The following is a 20,717-nucleotide window of genomic DNA, read 5'->3' as shown; positions in this document are numbered from 1 at the left end:
AGATCCATGAGCCTCAGCCATCCCCGAGATGACCCCGTGGTCCCCCCCTTGCAGCCTGGGGTATTCTTCCATGGGCACCCACTTGCCTTCCCTTTAACTTGGGCAGCACTGCCAGCCGTGACCCGGGGCTGCCGGGGACACACAGACCGAGTGACCCGAGAGCTCAAACTCTCCTCCTTTCCTCCTCCACCTACCCCAACGCCGCTGTGACAGCCCAGCGCAACGCGGAAGAGCCGGACAAAGAGCGGGATGGCAATGGATCCTCTTATCATCAGGAGGAGCAGGAATAATTAGTCCGTTCACCTCTGATAAGCTGTTTGGTGACAGCAGCCCCAGGTGAGTCACCTCCAGTGGCAGATGCTCGGGAGATTACCGCAGGTGGTGGTGCTGCTGATAGACCGGTGTTGTATTACAATACAAACCATAATTCCTGTTTCACAACTCCCCTGTGGGTTTTAAGGAGGGCTGGGGCGGTCCTGCCCCAGAGCGAGCACGGCGTGGGCACAGGCACAGGGGTGCGGGAGCATCGCCGGCCGGCTCCAGGGCACCGGGGCTGCCGCAGCCTCCCCGCGGCCCGCAGCGCCACATTTGCCGGCTTTCCGCAGGAGGGAGAAGCACGCCGGAGCCGGATGGACATGGTGAGTCACCGGGCATCCCCCCGCGATGGGCACCCGGCCCCCGCACCCCCCGTGCCCGCCCGCGCTCCCAGCCCGGAGCGGTGCAGAGCGGATGGGGCAGCCCAGGCCCGAGGAAGGGTTTTCCCCTGCTCCTCACACCCCTCTGTGGATGGATACGGCACTCGGCTACCCCCGTGAGCCCTTGCTCCCACAGTTCTGGGGCTGCCTTTCCCTCTCCCAGCCCCGGGAGCACACAAGCAAGGCGGTGTCCCCCATGCCAGGGGGGAACAGGACCTTCTGGAGGGTCTTATCCCACTCCTGGGCACCGCCTGGGTGAGAGCCAGGCCCTCCCAGCCCCAGCACAGCTCCCTCAGGGGACACACCTGCAGCACCCTGCGCAAGACAAGCCACGGCCACCAAACCCCAGCCTGGCATGCAGTCCCTCCCTGGGAGGGAGACACTTCCCCAAGAGGGCAGACATGTATGACCAAGCTCGCTGGGCACTGCAAAACCTCCAGCAGCAGCACACCGAGACATCAACCCCTCCAGGGTGGGGAACTCACTCCCTGCAATGTCTACACACACCCACGAGTTAAATCCCCGCAGCCAAGGAGTCACCTCGGAACCTGATCACCCTGCGGAGCTTGGTTTGGTGAAGGAACGTCCCCCCTGCTCCTGAGGGAGGGACAAAGGCCAGCTCTGCACACCTGCAGCCCCCCAGCACGGATTCCACGTTGGAAGGGGTGGAGAGCCCAGAACTCCACGGCTCTTGGGCTGGCACTCAGCTGGAGCCTGGAACAGCCAGGTGGTCACTTAATGTGGTGACATGAAGTGCTCGGAGGAGAACACAGCAAGGGAGCTCAATTAGTTCCGGTAGCATTGAGTTCTGCAGGAAATCACGCGCCTCCACTCCACACAGGAGCAGGCACAGCCCTGCCTTGCTTTGGATTTAACCAGTGCAGCTCTTGCTCCTAGTGTGGGTTTGAGAGGAGCCATGGAGAGGCATCTCCAAGCTCTGAATCCCTTGGAAACAGAAGAGGTTCATGGACTGAAGAAAATGAAAAAAAAACAAACCAAAGACCCAATAATCTCATCTCATCTGCATCCACACCAGACCTGGCATCTTGGAAAGGAGCCCAGCAGCGGATGACGTGATGGGGACAAGTATGGGCAGCGTGGGGACAGAGGGGCGGCCGTGCTGCTGCAGTGGGGCCTGGAGGATCCATCCCCAGCTGGGACCGTTCCCACAGGGAACCGTTAGGATCCCATTATCCAGGTGGTGCCCGGCCCAGGCCCATGGTGACACAAGAGGTCAGCATGAGGAAGGACTGGCCCCACGTGCCCTGGGCTGCCTGTGCTGGCAGATGTTGGTGCAGCGTTACAAAATTCCCTCCGGGAGTTCTTCCCTTCTCTGCAGCAAGCAGCTCAGGAAGGGCAGCTGAGGAGGGAGATGCAGGACCCAGGTTCCCCTTCCCATCCTGCTCCCAGCAGCTCCCAGCAGCTCCCTGCCACCAGGAAACGGGCTCTGCACCCCAGGAGCTGAGCAGAGCCCGTCCAGGGCTGGGGAATTTGGCACAAGCTGCCCTCACTCGGGTGCCAGCTGAGCCTGGCTGTGGGAGAAAGGCTGCTGGCATTTCCACAGAGCCAGACACCAACATGCTGGGACACAGCCACATGGCACCAGGCAGGGTCAGTCCTCCCCTGCACAGGTCACTTCTTGTTCCCAAAACCAGCAGCCCCAGCCATGCTGCAGGGACAGGACAAGGGAGGCAACGCTTCCTGGTTCACGAAGCCAACCTGCCTCTTGAGCTAACCCAGGGATAATGGCTTGGCACTTGCTGTCAAACCCTGCTGGAGGAGCGTGTGTGCATGGCTAAACTTGCCCTGGCACAGTGACCCGTGCAGGGAGGGCTGGGCTCTCCTCTGACCATGGCACAGCCCCCTTCAGCTGTCCCACATCCCCAGTGCCCCCACATCGCTCTGATGAGTCCAACCTCTGAGCCCTGGGATGGCACAGGGACCTCTGCTCTCGTTTGACAAACACCATCATCTGCAGACCTGTTCAGCTCTAGGAGCAAAGGCTTCCACAGCCCAAACCCTCCTGGATGGTGCACCTGGATCTGTGGGTTTATCACAGTGGGTTTAAACCTTCCTTACCTCTGTTCATGCAAAAATCTTGTCTTACCTGTGCTGGCAGAGTCCAGAAGCAGCAGCAAAAGAGAAGAGCTCACTGGGGCTGGCAGAGCATGGAAAGGGCCAGGCTCAGTGGAGCAGGAGCACCTTTCCAAACTGCTGCTCCATGGCACAGCACAGCCAGGGCTGGAAAACACGGAACAGACACCGACAGTGCCCAGCTGAACCCTCCTGAAGGGGCTTTAACCCACCCGCCCACCGAGCACAGGCTCACAGCACCTGCCCTCCCTTCGCCGGGGCTTTCTCCTACAAGGATTTGTTACAGGAGGATAATTTGGAGGAGCTCAAGTGGATCGATGCCTGAGTCATCCCCTCTCCAGCCCTGGCTGTGTTTACCCCGTGTCTTAGCAGCTGCACAGCCCTCCCTCCCTCCCCGCCCTGGGAGTGCTGGTTCCCCTGGCTCGGGCTGGTTCCTCCGGTGCACTGGGAGCACTGGGGCTGTGCCACCCCGCTCCTCATCCTCCTCAACACACAGCCCCCGTCCTGACATGCCCGTGTGCCACAGCCCCGCAGGCGTGTGTATTTTGACTCAGGGTTTCTCTGCACATCGGAAAGAGCCTCTTTCGCAACATCTGTGACTTTTTAAGCCTCTGGTGTGTTAATGACAGTAACTCTATACCATGGAGAGCCGGTTACTGGAATTGCACAGGTGGTGTCTATGGGAACAAGGCAGCAGGTGACCCTGGGTGACCGCAGAGCCGGGCGTTGTCACGACAGGACATGCCACCCCCATTCCCAGCAGCTCTAAAGCCACCTCAGGTGAAGGCTGGGCGGTTTCCCTGCTCATCCCTGCTGCCCTCCCTGGGCTGTGAGCTCACCACGGGGCCAGCCACCCTCACTACAGCTGACCCTCCCACCTTCCTGATGCTTTTTACCTGCACTTTCAGCTCATATCTGGTTTTCCTCTCTGGTTTGCAGGACTCAGCCTCGGAGCGGCTCAACGGCAGAGGTAACACCAGTGGGAGCTGGGAGAGATGAGCTGTGCCAGGCTGAGCTGGCCATGCAGGGCCACATTCCCCCGTGTTGCAGGTCCCTACACGAGACCCAAATCCTCCAGGGACGCACAGTCCTTCAAGCGGGTTGGGATCCTTGTCCTGGCCGTGGTGCTCACCCTCGCCTGCCTGGTTGCCATTGGATTCCTGGGTACAGCTCCTGATCTCTCTTCCCCATCCTTCCCCCGGCTCAGCAATCACAGACCCAGCTCCTTGCTGATCCCCTGTGCCATCCCTGAGCCTGCCCAGGAGCTGGAGCTCTGCACTGAGCCCCCCTCTCCCTCTAGTGAAGATTTACCTGGACCACCACTACCTGTTCTGCAAGCAGCCCCTGAAGCTGGTGCCGCTGAAGCAAGTGTGTGATGGGCAGCTGGACTGTCTGCAGGGCGAGGACGAGGCCAACTGTCCCCAGTGGGTCCCCGAGGGGCCACCGGCCGGGGGTGAGAGCAGGACACCCCGCCAGAGCTCCGGGGGCTGGGCTGCCGCGGCCACCCTGCATCAAAACTGACTTTGTGTCTGCCTCCAGCCCGCGTTTCCAAAGACAGATCCATCCTGCAGGTGCTCAACAGCCACACCGGAGCCTGGTCCTGTGTGTGCCATGACCACTTCACCCCGGCGCTGGCCAGAGCTGCCTGCGAGCAGATGGGATACAGCAGGTACCCGGCTGCTTCCCCCTGCTTCACCTTCCCTCTTCCTTGAAAGCTCTTCTGGAGTGGGGCTCTGCTTCTCTCTGGAGCACTCAGAGCTCTGCACTAATGGTTTCAGTCCATCCTCAGCACGCAGAGCACTCTGTGAGTCCCCAGGAGCTGGCTCAGAGTCCTGGCAGCATCCCATGAGAGCAGAGTGCTGTGTCCTGCTGTGTCCTGCTCTGGCACCCTGCCTGCTCCTGCTCTGCCTGCATCCCCCCACTGCAGCCCTGCCCTCCCCAGAGCAGCGCAGGCTCTCAGTGACAGCACAGCTCACCTGGGAGGGAGGCTCAGGGCCCTGCACTTCCCCTTGAAGATGGGTTCTGGTGTTTGAGCCGCTGTAGGGGCCCAGACTGAATCAAACCTGGTGTTTTCCAGGCCCAAAAAGTCAGTGATTGAGGCTTTGAACACAGGTGCCAAATGTCACAACAGCAAGGACCCCCATGAGTTCTCCCAGAGCCAGCTGCTCTCTCTGCCTAGCAGGGAACATGCTCCCCTCCTTCAGCTGCTCCTGCCCCTGTTCCTGTGGCCTGGCCCTCCAGGGTTGTGACATCCCCACCTTGGCATCCCTGTCCCAATGAAGCCCCTTTTTCCTGTGGGATCCAGCCTCCCGAGGTGCTTGTTCTCCCCCACAGCTGATGCCCTGTCCTCCCATGTTTTCCAGCACCCCAACTTTCCAGGGTGTGGAGGTGAGCGTGGGGCAGCCTCTGCCTCCCCGTGAGGTCGTGCTGAGCAATGGGAGCCTCCATGTGCTTGAGCCAGGCAGGTGAGTGGGGACTGGACCCCCGAGCTGGAGCCTGTGGTGCCTGGCAGAGGAGCCAAATCCAACTCTTCTCCTTCCTCTTGCAGGAAATGCCTCTCGGGGCTGGTTGTGTCACTCTTTTGTTCCAGTAAGTACCATGATGGTGGCCGGACCTTGTGGGCACTGGGGCCTCATCCTGCTCCAGGTCCTCGCTCCTGGCACGGCCCCGTGGGAGTGTGGCTCCATCCCAAGCCCATTCCACAGTGTTTGCATGAGGAAAGATGGATTTAATTACTGTTAACCTCGTTAAGCCAGCACAAACCTCCCAGAAATGAAACGCCTAAGGGAGGTTTACCCAGCTGCCTGAATGGCTTTACTTTTACCTGCGAATTACCCTGATTAAACTAAATCCTGGGGGCCTGGAGCAGGCAGGGGATGGCTGGACCTCTTCCAGCAAGCCTGGGGATGAGGGGTGACAGCAGCCTGGCCACACTGCTGTCCCTGGGAGCCTCCGATTGCTGTGTCCCTCCCGTCCCTGTCCCCTCTGCTGTCCCCAGACTGCGGGCAGAGCGTGAGGACCCCGCGGGTGCTGGGGGGCAGCCCGGCTGCCATCGAGGCGTGGCCCTGGCAGGTCAGTTTGCAGTACAGGAAGGAGCACATCTGCGGGGGCAGCATCATCGGGCCCGGCTGGGTGCTGACTGCCGCGCACTGCTTCAAGTGAGTGGGAGCCTCTCTGCCGGCTTGGAGCCGCGTGCTGCTTAAACCTCCCGCAATTAACAGCTTGCACGGGGCTCCGTGCCTGTCCCCGCGGGGGGACAAGTGGTGACAGCATTATCTGTGTGCAGGAACAACCCCATCATCCAGAGCTGGCGGGTGAAAGCCGGCTCCGACCTCCTGTCAGGCGCTGCCACCATCGCCGTGGAGAAGGTGTTCCTGGCGGAGGTGACACCTGTGTCCCCCAAGGACAATGACATCGCCCTGGTGAAGCTGCGCTCCCCTGTGCATGACTCAGGTGAGCCTGGCAGGGCCCTGTTGGGGGCAGGAGTCACAGGTGTCCCCTGATGGCGCTGAGGTGGCCGTGCCCGGCGTGGCAGTGTTCCGTGGGCACCGAGTGTTGGAGCAGGGAGTGGGGTGCCCAGCTGGTGGCTGTCCCCAGCCTGTCTGGGCCCTGTTCCTGTGAGCCCCCCCCTCACGTCTCCTTTCCAGACAGCACCAAGCCCATCTGCCTGCCCTACTTTGATGAGGAGCTGGTGCCAGGCACACCCCTGTGGGTGATCGGCTGGGGCTACACAGAGGAGCACGGTGAGTGGCACAGCGTGGGGGTGACGGGGACCAGGCACAGCCCCCAGCGCTGCTGGCAGGAGCAGAGGGGCCAGAGGGCTCCCTCCTCACCCCGGGTCCCTCTGAGAGGCCGTGTGTCACCCAGGGAAGCTGTCGGAGCGCCTGCAACAGGCTGAGGTGGAACTCATCGATGAACAGAGCTGCAACCTGGCCGCCTACCACGGCGATGTCACCGACAGGATGCTGTGTGCCGGCCTGCCCCAGGGCGGCGTGGACACCTGCCAGGTGGGGCCTGGGCTGGGCACAGGGCTGGCTGGGTCTGTACCCACCCCTGACACGGCTCCTCTGAGGGAAGAGCTGTTCTGGGAACGGCTGCTGCGGGCACCGTCACTCTGCGGGGCCATCCTGAGGCTCTGTCCTTCCCAGGGGGACAGCGGCGGGCCCCTCCTCTACTCGGGGGGGCACTGGCAGGTCGTGGGCATCGTCAGCTGGGGCCAGGGCTGCGGGACCCCCAGCACACCCGGCGTCTACACCAGCGTCCGTGCCTACCTCGACTGGATCTACGCCGTGCGCAGGGTCAGTGCCCGAGGGGGACAGGCAGCTCCCTTCTGCTGAGCTGCCTCCCTAAGGACACAGCTGCATTCCTCTTGCTTCTGGCTGCCCTTTCAAAGCTCTCAATTCCTTCTGTGCCTCTCTGTCCTCGCAGTCGGAGCTCTGAGACCTGCCGGAACAGGTCGCTCCTCGCCCCGAGCCTCCCTCCCCATCCCTCTGCCCTTGCTCTGGCAGCAGCAGGGACATGGATCCCCAGCCACGGAAGGTGAGCAGAGGCTCCCAAACCCTCGCTGGCAGCTGTGATTCAGGGCTCCAGAGCCCAGCCAAGCAGGCAGAGGGTGACTTGGAGTGACGGCCACCGATCCCGTGAAGGAATCTCACCGGCTCAAACTCCCTTCCGGAGAAAGATTAATTTATTGCCCTGTGCTGACCCCGCTGTGGCAGGATGGCTCCTGGGGGGCCAAGCTGCTGTCAGCTCACTCCTGTTGTACTGGGAGAAATGATGTTTGTGCTCTCGAGCATCCCCCATTCCCATTAAAGGAAAGGATTTGTTTTTTCACACAGCCTCCCGAGCCTTTCTCCTGCTCCCTCACGGGGTTATCTTTACCCAGTCCCCCCCCCAGACCTAAACAGACACCCACAGCAACCCCAAACCACGGCGAGTTTCTCTAGTAAACGTAAACTTTATTTCATTCAAGGCAAAGCTAACTAAACCTCTACAGTGCAAAGATGTGCTGTAAGTCGTCACACAGCCCGGCACACACACCCTGTGCTTACACGCGGGTTCCTCCCACGCAGATTTACATTTGCTTGGACACACACGTGTCTGTGGCAGCACACTCCCCCGGGGGGGCCCCCTCCCCAAAACGCCCCGGAAAGCCTCTGCAGCCCCCCCAAAGCCCCGGGGGCAGCAGGGACCCCAGCGGAGCTGGCACAAGCCCCCGAGGCAGCCCGCTCCCCCGGAGCACCCGTGTGCACATGGAGTTACGTTCCTAAAACTGCTTATGTGGACTTTTCCCATCAAGCCAGAGGAGTAATCCATGCATAGTGCAGCATTGCATACCCGGCGGGAAGTGGAGCTGCGTCCACTCGCCGGCTAAAAAAGGCCAACAGGTTAGGACAGCTAAAAATAGTTCTTTAAAAAACTCCCTTCCTCGCCTCGCTGTCCTCCCCCGCGGGAGGGCTCCTCCAAGGACGGGCCGGGGGTCTCTCGGGGTGACTGGGAGGTCTCACCCTCCTCCCGGGCTCTCACAAGTGGCAGTGGCGTGTCACAACACCTGGCACCAGCGTGCCTTCCACCCCGGGACTGTGGCAGAGCCGTGCAGGGCACCTCACACCTCCTGAGAGGCAGCTCAGCCTCACCGGCCCCAGCTCACAGATGGGGACACCAGAGCACAGAGAGGTCAAATGATTGGTCAGAGGTCCCCAGAGCCTCAGAGAAAAGATCAGGATCCTGTTTCCCACTTGCCTGTCCTATCAACAGCCAAGGGAACCTGCCTGGGGCCAGGTGCCAGTACCTGTCCCCTGTCCCGAGCACACGGCCCTGCTCCAATGGGTGCCCCGAGCCCAGCCGGGGGTGACCAGCCCACTGTGCACCAGCATCTCCAGAGAAAGTAGCACCCAGCCTTTCCTTGTTCACCTTGGCCTCCAAATCCTCGCCTACCTCCCACTCCAGCACCTCTGCCAGGGCACAAGTCCTCACAGCAAGTCATGGCTCAGCTGTGAATCCCAGTTTACTGTGGGGACAGGGGACCTGCCTGTCCTGCAGCTTCACTGTCACACACCCACAAATTGCAGAAACAGGGAACAAATCACAATTTAAAGGAATTGTCGCTCATAGACACTTTGTGTCTCCACATCCTTGTGAGTCCACTCACAAAGACCCCCTGGCTTTCTGCAGCTCCCCTCATCCCAGAACACTTCACCATAGCCAAGGAAACCTCACCCCCACCCCGTGAGGTAGAGCAGTATTATTATTCCCATTTTACAGATGGGGAAACTGAGGCATGGAGAGGCAGAGCAACTTGCCCAGGGTTGCCCAGCGGGCACAGCCCTGGCCCGGCTCCCCTCGCCAGGGCTCGGCTGTGCTCCCTCCCTGCGTGGACATGGAAGCCACGGCGAAAGGGAAACGCAATTGGCTGCTTTCCCCCTGGAATCTCGTACAAAAACATCCGCGTAGCGAGTTCAGCCTTGGCACCAGCATCAAAAGCATCGCTGCTGCGAGTGCCGAGCTCCGGAGAGAGGGGAGGGGGCAGCACAAAGCCAGGGAGCGCTCCCGGGATGGCTGCAGGGGAGAAGCGCCCCCGCTCCCAGGGATGCGCGGGGACAAAGCCAGGGTGAAATGTGGCACCTCACCCCATCCCGGGCCAGCAGTGACCCTGGGCCAGCCCCCCCAGCCCTGCTGGGGACCGAGGCACAGCCAGGGGCCTGTCACTGATTTGGTTCTCCAGTGTGCTTATCACAACCCTGCTTCCTCCCGTCCTCCTGCGCCACTCCATCTGCACGGCCAGCTCTGAGCATCCCTGCCCCGCTCCAGAAACCTCCTGGATGCAGCAGGCAGCTCCCAGCCACCTCAGCTCAGCACCCAGCGTGCCACCCCACGCCCCAGCGGGCCCCCCGGTGCCCACAGCCGGCCCCCTGCCCTGCCTGCCCGGCACCGCGCTCAGAGCGCAGCCGGCGGCTCCCTCCGCCCCAGCAGCCTCCCAGCCCGAGTCCGCGACAAGCTCCCAGTCCCCCCGGCAGCCGCAGCCTTCTCCGAGAAGCAGTGCAGGTTGCAGGCACGTGTGTAATAGAAACATGTCTCAAGCGCTGGCAGTTCGGAAAGAAAACAAAAGGGGAAGGCTCGTCCCGTGCCCGGGCTCCCGCGGCGGAGCGGGGCGGGCGCGGGGCGCCGCTGCTTCGCTCATGCCTTTGGTGGTGCTTTTTGTTCCGCCTTGGAGCCGGCCAGGCCGTTCTCGGTGTTGTCGTTCCCTGACGAGCTCACCAGACACTCCTTCCTGCACAGGGAGAGCGCACGGGCAGCTGACAGCCCCCCGACCCCGCTCACCGCCAACCCACCGCAGCACCCCGCACTCACTTCCCGTCCTGCGTCTTCTTGATGATGAACAGGACCACCCTCTTGATGAGCATGAAGAGGATGAGGAGGCCGATGAGCCCCCCCACCACGCTCACGATGATGACTGTCACAGTGTTGTCTGTCTCCACCACTGCGGGAGAGAAGGTGCTGAGGGGAGCTCAGGAGGGGAGCAGGGAGCTCCCAGCTGCACATCCCACCCCAAAACCCCAGAACCTCCTCCACCCCAGGCTTCCAGGGATGTCAGCCACCTCCATGCACCAGCAAAAGAGTGAACCAGAGCCTGTCATGGTGTGTGGGCATTTCCCCTGGCCCAGTGCCACCCCAGTGCCCCGGCCAGCACTCACTCTTATGGACCACAGTGAGGATGATGGTGGCGTTGTGCTGGGCGTTCCTCTCCTTGGGGTTCTTGACATGGCAGGTGTACTTGCCAGCATCGCTGAACTCCACGTTGTTCAGCACGATGGAGATGTTGTTGTCCTTCTTGGTGGTGGAGCCGACAAACTCCACCCGCGGGTTGTGCCAGATGAGGGTGGGCTCCGTGGCTTTGTTCTTTATCTTGCCGTGGTAAATCTGCAGAGGCAGGGGGAGCAGGATCAGCTGGGTGAAGGAAAGGCTCACATTCTCCTGAAGGTGCCCAGGCTCAGCTCTGCACACACAGGCACCCCCAACAAATGGCCCATAACACCCCATTCAGGTCATGGAGATGAACATCCTGCTGGGATGCAGCAGATCCAACCTGTCCTGAGAGGATGGAACAGACCATGCAAAAAATGAGAGATCCCCAGAGAAAGTGAGCTCCTCTGCTGGCCAGAACTGCTCCAAAACAGCCCCCCTGCTGAGGAAGTGGGGAACCAAATATTCCCAGCAGGAAGTAAATCTATACAGAACCTTTCATATTTCAGAGCAAGCGAAGGAGGAGGAAATGAACCATATTTTGCCCTAAGTGCAGATTTGCACCTGAACAGCAAATTTATGAAAACAAACGAGCCTGAGGGCAGCAGCAAATCTAGAACAGCTTTGTGCCAAAAGCACGTTGTTCTGGGGTATTTGAGTCACCCCGTTTGCACAGCTCCCCCAGAGCTGGTGACACTTGGAGAGAAGGGCATCCTGCACCGGGAGAAAGGGAACTGCGAGAGCTGCAGTGCTGAGCTGCACTGGGGAAGCACAACAGGACCTGCCAGGAAAGCAGAGGCAGAGCCCAGAGAGCCACCCACCAGCTCTGTTGAGTTGAAATACCATGTGAAGACCAGGTCCTGGAAGCCTATGCAGGTGGTGAAGGTACAGGGCAGCAGGATATTGGAGTTATTCAGAGCCATCACCGTGCTGGTCTTCCCCACCGACACCTCCAAGGCGAAGGCGATGGCAAAGATGTGCAAACCTGGCAGGGAGAGGGGAGCAGAGAGTGAGGCCAAGGCTTTGTCACCCCTCGTCCCCTTTGGCATACCAGGCGTCAAATGCTCCTGTCCCCAGCCCTAGAACGGCTCGGTGACAGAGGGGACCCGATCCTGCAGGACCCGGGGCTGGGTCACCCACAGAGACAGTGTGGGTTCAAAGGGAGCCAGAATATCCCCACGAACAAAGCGTGCAAATGAGAGCCCTGATTTGCATGTTATCCACAGGCCTCCAGCTAGACCTTAAAAGGGGAGAAGAAAGCCAAGGCGAAGCAGAGCTCTGTTCTTCAGGCGGGAGCTGGAGCAGTAATTAGCGTGGCTGTCCTGGCCGCCTGCCACCCGCTCGACCTCCCACAGCCCCACCAGGCCCTCCGGAGCAGCCCCTCACGCCCAGCAGTGAGAGCCCCGGCTCCCTCTGGAGCTGCCAGATGACCTTCAAATTGCAGGATGAGCTCTCCCGCTCCTTGCCTCTCTGTGAGCAGGGTGAGAGGAGCAGTAAGAGCCCAGGGGCAGCTGAGCGCTCCAGGGGTGCAGGGACTGGCACTGCGCTGGGCTGGGCCACCACAGGTCCTTTCTGGGAGCACAGGGATGCTCTGGTCCTGGCCAGAGGAGCAGCCCCGCTCCCCATCCCCATCCCACCACGGCCCTGTCCCGTTTGTGTGTGATGTGGCATGGCTGAGATGTGACATGGCCCAGCAAAGCACCATCCTCCCCTTTCCCAGACCTCAGCCACCCCTGCAGAGCTTTCCCTGGGCACAAAATCCACAAATTCCTACAGCTACAAGCCGATCCCCAGCTGCCCCAACACCTTAACTCGGACACACTGCCCAGTCCGGGGTTCGCCTCTCCCTGCAGCCGCCTCAGCTGCTGATTTATTCTCCCACACAAGCCGGTGCTAACAACTCCCCAGGCACGTCGCAGCCGGAGCCAAGCCTGAGAGCCCTGCATCCTGGGCTCCGGGCCCTGCTGCAGTGCTGCATTGCAAGCACTGCAGGCGAGGAGTTATTTAACTTTACACAGAAGCACTCCTCATTTTGCTCGAGAGGCCGGAGCTAACGTCGGGGAGTGGTTCCAGGCAGATGGAATCTCCTGCAGCTGTCAGGCTCCTAGAGCAGCCCTGGGGGTGCTACAGAGGGGACTTCACAGGCAGGAGTGTCCCAGGGGACAGGAGCTGTCCCTCTGGAGCAGGAGTTGGCAGAGGGATGCCTGGCTCTGCAGGTAAGTCTGAGCCTGCAGCGTGCTGCAAGCGGACACTCACTCACAGGAAAGATGATTCCTTGCAGCTTGTAACACTTTAAAACCTGTCTGCCACCCTTAGAATGTAATCTGAATTGAGTGTGTGGGGTAAATCGAGGCTGACCTTCTTCCTGTCATCCTGTGCTCTCAGGAAGTCAAAATTGATATGTCACCACTAAATAAAGCACCGAGGAAAACACGCTGTGGGAGCGCTGACTGAACCTGCCGCACATCAGCTCCCAGCGCTGCTTTTCCACACCCTCCCAAAGCTGCTTTGCACCACCGGCCCCCCAACCTTCAGGGCCACTCCCCTGGGGGCTCCAGGCTCCCTCCCATGCCTGCAGGCACCAGTCTTTCCCCAGAGACAGGAAAGCAGGGAGCAGCCACCCCTGCTGCCGGAGCCTTGGCTGCCTGCGCTCTGCTCTTGCAGAGGGAGAGCCCCCCGAGTGAGGGGCTCGCTGGGCACTGTGCTCACCCCGGACTGCCATCTGTGGAAAAGCTGCTCCAGAAAAACTTTCACTGCCCACAGAAGTCAGCGTGACATCCTGGCGCAGGCAGCAAGCCATGCCTGGCAGGCTGGCCGGGCTCCTCTCCAGCGGGGTTCAAAGAGAGGAGATCGGTGGCCAGCCCAAAGCCGGCTGCAGTGATCTCTGGGGCAGGACACACGGCCCTCACCTCTGCTGTGGAAGGGGCTGTGCCGCGGCTCCGTGCTGCAGCCAGGAGCCCGCTGCCACTCCCTGCGGAGCACGGCATCCCCAAAACCTCCACGGAGGCACAGAGAGACCCGCCCTGCATCCCCTGCCCAGCGCCCTCTCCAGCTCCCAGCCCACCTGAGCGACTTGTGGGACCAGGTTCCCACCTCCACACCCTGGACCCCAGACCCCCGAGTGGTCTCAAGCATCTCCGAGTCTCTCCTACCACCCCACTGCCAGCTCAGGTGCTGGCACCCAAACCTCGCAGGGGGTCAGGTACTTACATGCTTTTTTTGAGTCTCCAGCATCCTTTAACTTAAGAACTTTGCCCTCTAAAACGCCTCCCACGGGAGTGCCCCAGCAGCAAGCGCTGCACAGCCAGCCCGCGGTCCCGGGCTGACGCGAGGATGACCCACGGGAGCAGGAGGAGTGCGGCGGGTGCGTGAGGCTGATGCAGGCGGCTGGAGCCTGCCCCAGGTGTGCAGTGGGGAGGGAACGGCTGCCAGCCCCTCCCTGCAGCCTGTGCCGGGGGATCTCGGGCATCCCCGGACACGGGGCTGGGCATCATGCTCCAAGCAGCGGCCCTGCAGCGCGGGTCGGTCCCCGCGCCAGGGACAAGCACATGCGGATGGTGGTTGTACCGAATGAACCGTAAGACAATGACCTGTCGGCGGGCGTGCTGGCGCTGAAGCAGTGCACGGCCTCCCCGCGGCCATCCCCCGGTCCCGGGCAGGCAGGCAGCGCGGTCCCCGCTGGCCGGGCAGCGCAGGAGCGGGGCAAAGCGGGGTGCAGCCGCAGTGCTCGCAGGAGAAGCGCTGGCCACGGGAGCGCCGGTGCGGGCAGGGCAGGGGCTGGAGCCGGGACTTCGGAGCTGGGGCTCGGCTGCGAAGTCACCTTGGCCAAGTGACTTATCCCCGGCGCTCCGGACCGTCCGTCTGCAGAGCGGAGAGCGGCGTTAGCGCCCGCGGGCGGCATCCCCGGGCGCGGCGGGCGGGGTGCGGGGGCTGGGCGAGGAGCGGGGACCCCCGCCTCGGGCTGCCGCGGCTCCCCGGGGCAGGGTCCCCGCCGGGGAGCCGGGGTGGGGGGGACACAGGACGCGGGCGGTACCCGGAGGGGTCCCCGCAGCCCCCCGCGCCCCTTACCCAGGAGCGCGGCCAGCAGGCGCGGCGCGGCGCGGCGGCGAGCGGCGGGCGAGCCCGGGGCCATGGCTGCGGTGCGGGGCGGTGCGGAGCGGAGCGGTCCCTGCTGCCCGCAGCGCCCGGCTCTGGCCGCCCCCGCGGAGGGCGAGCGGCGCCGGGCGGGGCCGCGCCGGGCGGGGCTGTGCTGAGCCCTCCTCCGCTCTCCTTCTCTCTCCTCCGAGCTCCTCCGAGCTCCTCCGCATCCCCCGCGCATCCCTCTGCGCTCCCGCCCCGCGCATCCGCCCGCCCGGGGCATCGGGGAGCGCTCCCTGGAGCAGGGCAGTGATGGTTCCCCTGTGCTCGGCACTGATGAAACCGCACCCCGAACCCTGGGTGCAGTTTTGGACCCCTCGAAAGAAGGACATTGAGGTGCTGGAGTGTGTCCAGAGGAGGGGCTGCAGGACCGGCTGGATGAGAAGAGCTGAGGGAGCTGAGGGGGGTTTAAACTGGAGAAAAGGAGGCTCGAGGGGACCTTCTCGCTCTCGTCAATTCCCTGACAGGAGGGTGGAGCCAGGTGGGGGTCGGGCTTTTCTCCCAGGTAACAAATGACAGGACAAAATGAAAAGGCCTAAAGCTGTGCCAGGGGAGGTTTAGGTTGGATATCAGGGAAGATTTCTTCACTGAAAGGATTGTCCAGCCCTGGCACAGGCTGCCCAGGGCAGTGGTGGAGTCACCAAACCTGGAAGAGTTCAAAAACATATGGCTGTGGCATTTGGGGACATGGTTTAGTGATGGGTTAATAGCTGGACGTGATCTTAGAGGTTTTTTCCAACCTCAGTGATTCTGTGGTGGCCTGGAAACACTGGACTGGTGTCCTGGGCTACCTTGGGTAGAGGCCAAAGCGCCACTCAGGCCGGTGGCTCCCCAGGACAACAAAACAGGACGAGGCAGGGGCTCAGCTCTCATTTGGGGCACCTCAGCACTGTGACACCAGGTGTCCCTGCCCTCCATCCCCAAGACAGAAGCAGACACGGGTGGGATGCGAAGCCAGACCCCGATGGCTGCAGAGGGACCCACCCGGCGCCAAAGTGAACACTCTGAGAACTCATTTTTCTCACCGTGATCCTTTTCCGGGATAATTGGCTGCACAAAAGTTCTCGTCTCAGCAACCTTTTCCTTGCCTCGCATCCATTAGGGCCGCGCTCGGCACACCGCATCCCGAAGGCGGCGGTGGGGGCTCGCCTAATGGAAGCCCCCGGGGCGTGGTGTGGGCAGGCAGAGCTTCACCTCTGCCCAGCTCCATTAGACACGAGCCCCGTGCGGAGAGCAGCGCTTGCGGGAGGTGACGCATCCCAAAACAGCCATGGTGGGAAGGGGAGGAGGTGCTGCCGCACTCCTGGAGCAGGAGCGGCGCTGGTTTTTTCTCTGGGCTGCAGTGATGCGGGGCACACGTCCTGGCAAAGCTCACCCCAGGGACCAGGCATGGCCTCCCCGAGCTGCATTGACTGGTTTTTGGGTGTGAGAGCAGCTGACCTGCAGGGATGTCTAAGGTGCCACAGCCTGTCACCTCCAGGGCACCCCATCCCCATCCAGCCCCCTTCGCAGCTCTCCCGGCTGAAGCAGCAGAGAGGAGGGAAAGCAGGAGGCTTTGCAGGGCACGGGGACATCCCGGGGGAGCCTGAGAGGATGCCAGCAGTGCCTGTGGGTTGAGGCGTTAGGGCTGCAGAGCTGGCAAGAGAGGCAGGAAAAATACAGGCGGAGCGGGCAGGGCAGCGCTGACAGCCGGCGCTGCGGGAGCGGCGTGCACGGCTCTGCTGATGCAGCAGAAGGTGCCTTGGCGGGCGGCTGGGATAGATTCAGGGAGGGGATGGATTCAGGGAGCTGATGGATAGAGCGAGGTGATGGATACAGCGAGGGGAGCAGAGCCGCAGGCGCTCTGTGGAGACGGGAGGAGGAGCGCAGCGTTTGCTGGAGCATCACTAATTGTGAGAGGACAGGCAGAGATCCGAGGGGGTGCAGGGACGCCTGACACCCCTGCAGGGGTGCCTGGTGGCTTCTGGGGCCAGAGGCACAGGTGCAGGTGACTTTGAGGCCAGCATCCAGCACACAGGACCCGCACAGTGCGGACCTGGAACAGCAGCACCCCTCCCTTGGTGCAGGGGGAGGCGTGGAGGAGCCCCTCCCGGGATGCTCAGGTGCCTGCCAAGTTTACTTGCATTTGGGATGCAAGTTGGGATGCATTTGGCTAAACTGCCGCTGAGAGTCTTGCCAGCAGAGCCCTAAATCCTTCCGGAGGCAGGAAGGCTGGGAAACCTGGCTACGGCAGAGCTCCTGTGGCCACCGGCACAAACGGGGTGCACTCAGCAGCTGGGCACCCAGCTTATTCCGTGCTGGCGGGGCCCTGCAGCCACATCGCCCTGCTGAGCATCCCGCAGAGGTGATGGCCTGGCGCCGTGCCCGCTCCCCTGCGCGCCGGGGCCGCTGTGCCCGCTCAGCCCCGGGGCTGGGAGCGGGACTCTGCCTGTCACCAGCGCCTGATGGAGCTGTCACACTTGGCAGCTCCAGCCGGTCTCCTCGGCCGACTGATCCCGTGGGACATCTGCCACTGCCGCGGGCCTGGACAGGGCTCTGCTGTCCCCCGGCCCGGCCGGTGGCCGGGGAAGGGCACTGGCAGCAGCTGGCCCTGGGATTTCGGCAGGACTCAAACGTCCGGCGTGGGACCCGGGATTCCTGCGGCTCAGCGGAAACTTGTTCTGCTGAGCCCAGCACCAGGCTGCTGAGTCTGGTTTCAGGGAACGCGAGCACCCCGTGCTCGGACGCTGTCACCTCCCTGGGGGACAGGAAGGAGGGCTCAAATGAATCTAAAGCACTACAGGGGCGCTGCCAGCTGGCTCACAGCCTGCCGGGGGGCTGCCTGTGTGCCCTCAGTCCCTCTCACCTTGCACTGGCGGAGCTGAGAGGGTTAAAATGCCAGGTTGCTGCTCTCCGAGGAGGGCTCCTGCCTCCCTCCACGTGGGTGCCGACCAGGTAGGGCTGAGCAGAGGAGCTGGGCTGCAGCTCCCAGCTGAACGCAGCAGGCGCAGCGCTGGCCCCGGCTGCCCTGGAGCATCCTGCCAGGGGCTGCCCCTGGGGGACAGTCCCAGCCACCTCCCAAACCTGCCCGAGCCAGACGACGCTGCGCTCCCGGAGCAGGCAGAGCTCTCCTGCCGATGGAGGGGGAGGAGGAGGTGGCAACGCCGGAACAGAGCTTCCCATCAGCACCTTTTATTTACTGCAAGGTCCTCTGGCTGTGACCTTTAAAAGACAAGGTGGCCCGGCATCCCGGCAGCTGGCAGTGGGCAGGAGGCACCGCAGGGATCAGGCTCTGCAGGACTGTCCTGGCTGGGACGGACTCGCCGGGCTGGAAGCTGAGCGAGAGGTCCCGGGCACAGACTGCGGGTGAGTACCCGGCTGCTTTTGTCATTCCAGCTCTCGGCTGCCTGCGGCTCTCCCTCGGAGCGATGCTTTCCCCTCTCCCTACGCTGCCGCTGCCTGCTCGCCCCCGCCCGCGGAGCCGCCTGCCCTCCGGAGCGCACAGGTTCCTCAGCCCCTTCCAACACGCAGGGGAAGAGCGGCCGTGTCCCCCGGCAGCCACTGCAGAGCATCTGCAAGGATCGCTGAGGCAACCCTGCTGTATCCCAGGAGAAAGTTTGATCCTGACCCGGCACAGCCCGAGGCCGCCTCCACCGAACCCACCCTATTCTGTCCCTCCAGAGCTTCCCTTCACACCCCTCACTGCCCCAGGCTCTTCTGTTCCCCGGCGCTCCCCTTTACTCCTCAGCCCCGGGAGCAGAGCAGCATTGCAGGGACTCTGTCTCTCCCTGAGACACCCCAGCAGTTCCCTGTGACTCTGCACAGGATCAGCCAGAGGTCCCTGCCAGCTCCCACTCCCCTCTCTTGCTCTTTAACACCTGTAATCCCAACCTGTCCAAGGAAATTTTTGTGTTCTGTAACAAGGACTGTCCGTGGTTCTGGAGAATCCGTGAAGCCCCAGTGCTGGGGGGCTGCTGTCACTGTCCTCAGTCCCCTGCAGTGAGGAGAACTCACCTTTGTTGTGTCCCACGGGGTCTCCTCTGTGATCCTCTGCTCTCCTCAAGGGTTCTGCCAGCATCATTCTAACAAGCACCCCGCAAGTGCCAAGGGGTCCCCCATCCCCTCTGCCTACGGCTGCATTTGACCCCCAGAGGCTGGGTGAGGATAACCCCACGTCCTCCTCCGGGGAGCTGCTCCTCCCTGCACGGCAAAGTTGTTCCCTGCCACGGGCCAGGGATCGATTGGCTGCACCCCCCGGCAGCAGCCCAGAGCTGCAGCACTGTCAGCAGGACGCTGGAGGTGATTTGGGTGCCCTTCCTCAGGGAGGGAGAGGTGCCGTGGGAAGCTGGAAGTTTTCCGCAGCGCTGACCCCACTCTGAGGTGCCCAGGGCGCGGTGTCCGGGCGGGCAGGGGCAGGGACACCGGGAGAGCTCATCCCACTGGCACTGCTGCTGGGAACAGCGATGGGCTGAGCAGTAGGGGGCTGGGAGGGGGCAAGGCAGGGCTGGAAGGTGGAAAGAGGTGGTGACAGTGCCCTGGGGCAGTGTGTGGCCAGACCGTGCTTGTGTGAGGAATTGGGATGCGCCGGCGCTTGGCAGCCCGGAGTGAAGGGCAGCAGGGAGAGGCACGGTGGAGCACGGCTGTCAGAGCTTCCCTCGTGTCTCCACGGTGGGTGAACTGATGGATGTGCCTATTAACTGTGCCCCAGTTGTGTCGTGCTGCTCGGGAGCATCCCCACGGCGCTGCTGGACTGGGAGAACAGCCGGGTACGGGTGTCCATCACCCTGAGTGTGCCCTGGGCTCTGACGGAGCCTGCTGAGCCTTACCTGCCATGAGCAGCCATCAATCCCGGCTCTCTGAGAAGCACAGGTGGAGAAGCTGACAGGGTCCTGGAGGCCCCACAGTGGGTGTGGAGCACCCCTGAAATCTCCCTGTGGGAGGGAGGGGCAGCACTGGCCACGCTCGCACCCCCAGCGCTGCCCTGGCTCTGTGGCAGCTCCCAGGGACAGAGCTGTGGACACACAGGGTGCCCCGGGCTCCCTCAGCACACAAAGCACCTCAGCAGGACCAAGCTCCGCTCCGGAGCAGCCTCATCCCCCCAGGCAGAGCAGATGAGGGGCTTGTCCCGCCCCTCCAGGCTGCGGCACAAAAGCATCGAGGGCAAAGTCGGTGTTTTGTTGTTCTTTTGTTTGTTTGACTGTACAAAGAGCAATAAAAACATCCCACACTCGGCAGAGCGCTTGGCAGGAGAAGCCCAGGGGAAGGCGCACACCCAAGGCACAGCAGCCCCTCCTGTGTGTACAGATCTGTATTTGTCGGCTCGCTGCTGTGCACAGCTACGTACAGACAGATGCATTGGCAAGTTGCAATCCACGGGTAGTGCACGAAAAGAAATGAAAGGCAGATGCAAGACTGGTCATGTGCAACACTCAGAGGCCCCTGTGCCCCCGAGGTGCTGGCTCAGTCCCACCAGGAGCCGGGGACAGCCCGGCTCTGGCAGAAGGCGGTGCGGGAGCCCTGCGGCACCGCTGGCACTGTGCGGGGTGTGGGGACAGCCCGGCCCTCCCCGGGCAGCAGGGCCCAGGGGAAGGGAGCCACGCGTGGGACACGGCACATTCCTGCTGCGGATGGGAGGGGAGCGGCGTGGAGCCCAGCGGGGTCGAGTGGCACGGACAGGGCGTGTGGGGCCGGGGTGGAAAGCGATGGGGCAGAGCAGGGAGGGCACAGCTGTCCCGCCATCCCTGGGGCCCGATGGCATTGCTGGCATGGCACCTACACAGGGACGTGCAAAGGTGTCCCTTCTCTGCACAGGGACACTGCAGAGGTGTCCCTTCTCCCCTGGCAGTGCTGCTGTGACGGGACCTCCATCACCTGGCCCTGGGCAGTGTCCCCCGAGGCTCTGTGCACTGTCCTGCTCCTGGCAGCCACAGGAGAAGAAAAGCTCAAGCCCGGTGCCACGGGGGACACTGCCCTGGGTCATTGCCTGCCTGAACCCAGCTCAGCTGCCAGGTGAGGCAGGTGGCACACGGGGCTGGGCACGCTGGCAGTGCATTCCATGGCAGTTACAGT

General features: G+C 62.5%; 2 protein-coding genes across 5 annotated transcripts; one reads left to right on the top strand and one right to left on the bottom strand.

Moving 5' to 3' along the window:
• Window positions 1-207: 207 nt before the first annotated feature.
• TMPRSS4 (transmembrane serine protease 4) lies at window positions 208-7,615 on the top strand. The gene is made up of 14 exons (XM_058857141.1): window positions 208-336; window positions 461-638; window positions 3,729-3,759; window positions 3,840-3,953; window positions 4,090-4,242; window positions 4,329-4,458; window positions 5,153-5,254; window positions 5,338-5,378; window positions 5,788-5,947; window positions 6,076-6,242; window positions 6,437-6,532; window positions 6,657-6,796; window positions 6,938-7,087; window positions 7,218-7,615. Exons 2-14 carry the CDS (start codon window positions 630-632, stop codon window positions 7,227-7,229), a joined length of 1,305 nt encoding a protein of 434 aa, XP_058713124.1. The 5' UTR covers window positions 208-336; window positions 461-629; the 3' UTR covers window positions 7,230-7,615.
• A 122-nt stretch (window positions 7,616-7,737) lies between these two features.
• Window positions 7,738-19,575, bottom strand: SCN4B (sodium voltage-gated channel beta subunit 4). Of its 4 annotated transcripts, none has more exons than XM_058857034.1 (5): window positions 18,663-19,575; window positions 11,354-11,517; window positions 10,484-10,709; window positions 10,140-10,269; window positions 7,738-10,059 (listed from the first exon to the last, which is right to left on the bottom strand). In XM_058857034.1, exons 1-5 carry the CDS (start codon window positions 18,727-18,729, stop codon window positions 9,966-9,968), a joined length of 681 nt encoding a protein of 226 aa, XP_058713017.1. In that variant the 5' UTR covers window positions 18,730-19,575; the 3' UTR covers window positions 7,738-9,965. The 4 variants fall into 4 exon arrangements, with proteins under 4 accessions (XP_058713017.1, XP_058713019.1, XP_058713021.1 ...); XM_058857036.1 differs by lacking the exon at window positions 18,663-19,575 and adding an exon at window positions 14,601-14,730; XM_058857038.1 differs by lacking the exon at window positions 18,663-19,575 and adding an exon at window positions 12,339-12,397 and having other exon boundaries at window positions 11,376-11,517.
• Window positions 19,576-20,717: the final 1,142 nt, after the last annotated feature.

The sequence above is a fragment of the Poecile atricapillus genome, chromosome 25 (assembly GCF_030490865.1).
Source record: "Poecile atricapillus isolate bPoeAtr1 chromosome 25, bPoeAtr1.hap1, whole genome shotgun sequence".
NCBI classification, from domain to species: Eukaryota; Metazoa; Chordata; class Aves; order Passeriformes; family Paridae; genus Poecile; species Poecile atricapillus.
This window is presented reverse-complemented; position numbering and strand designations above follow the sequence as displayed.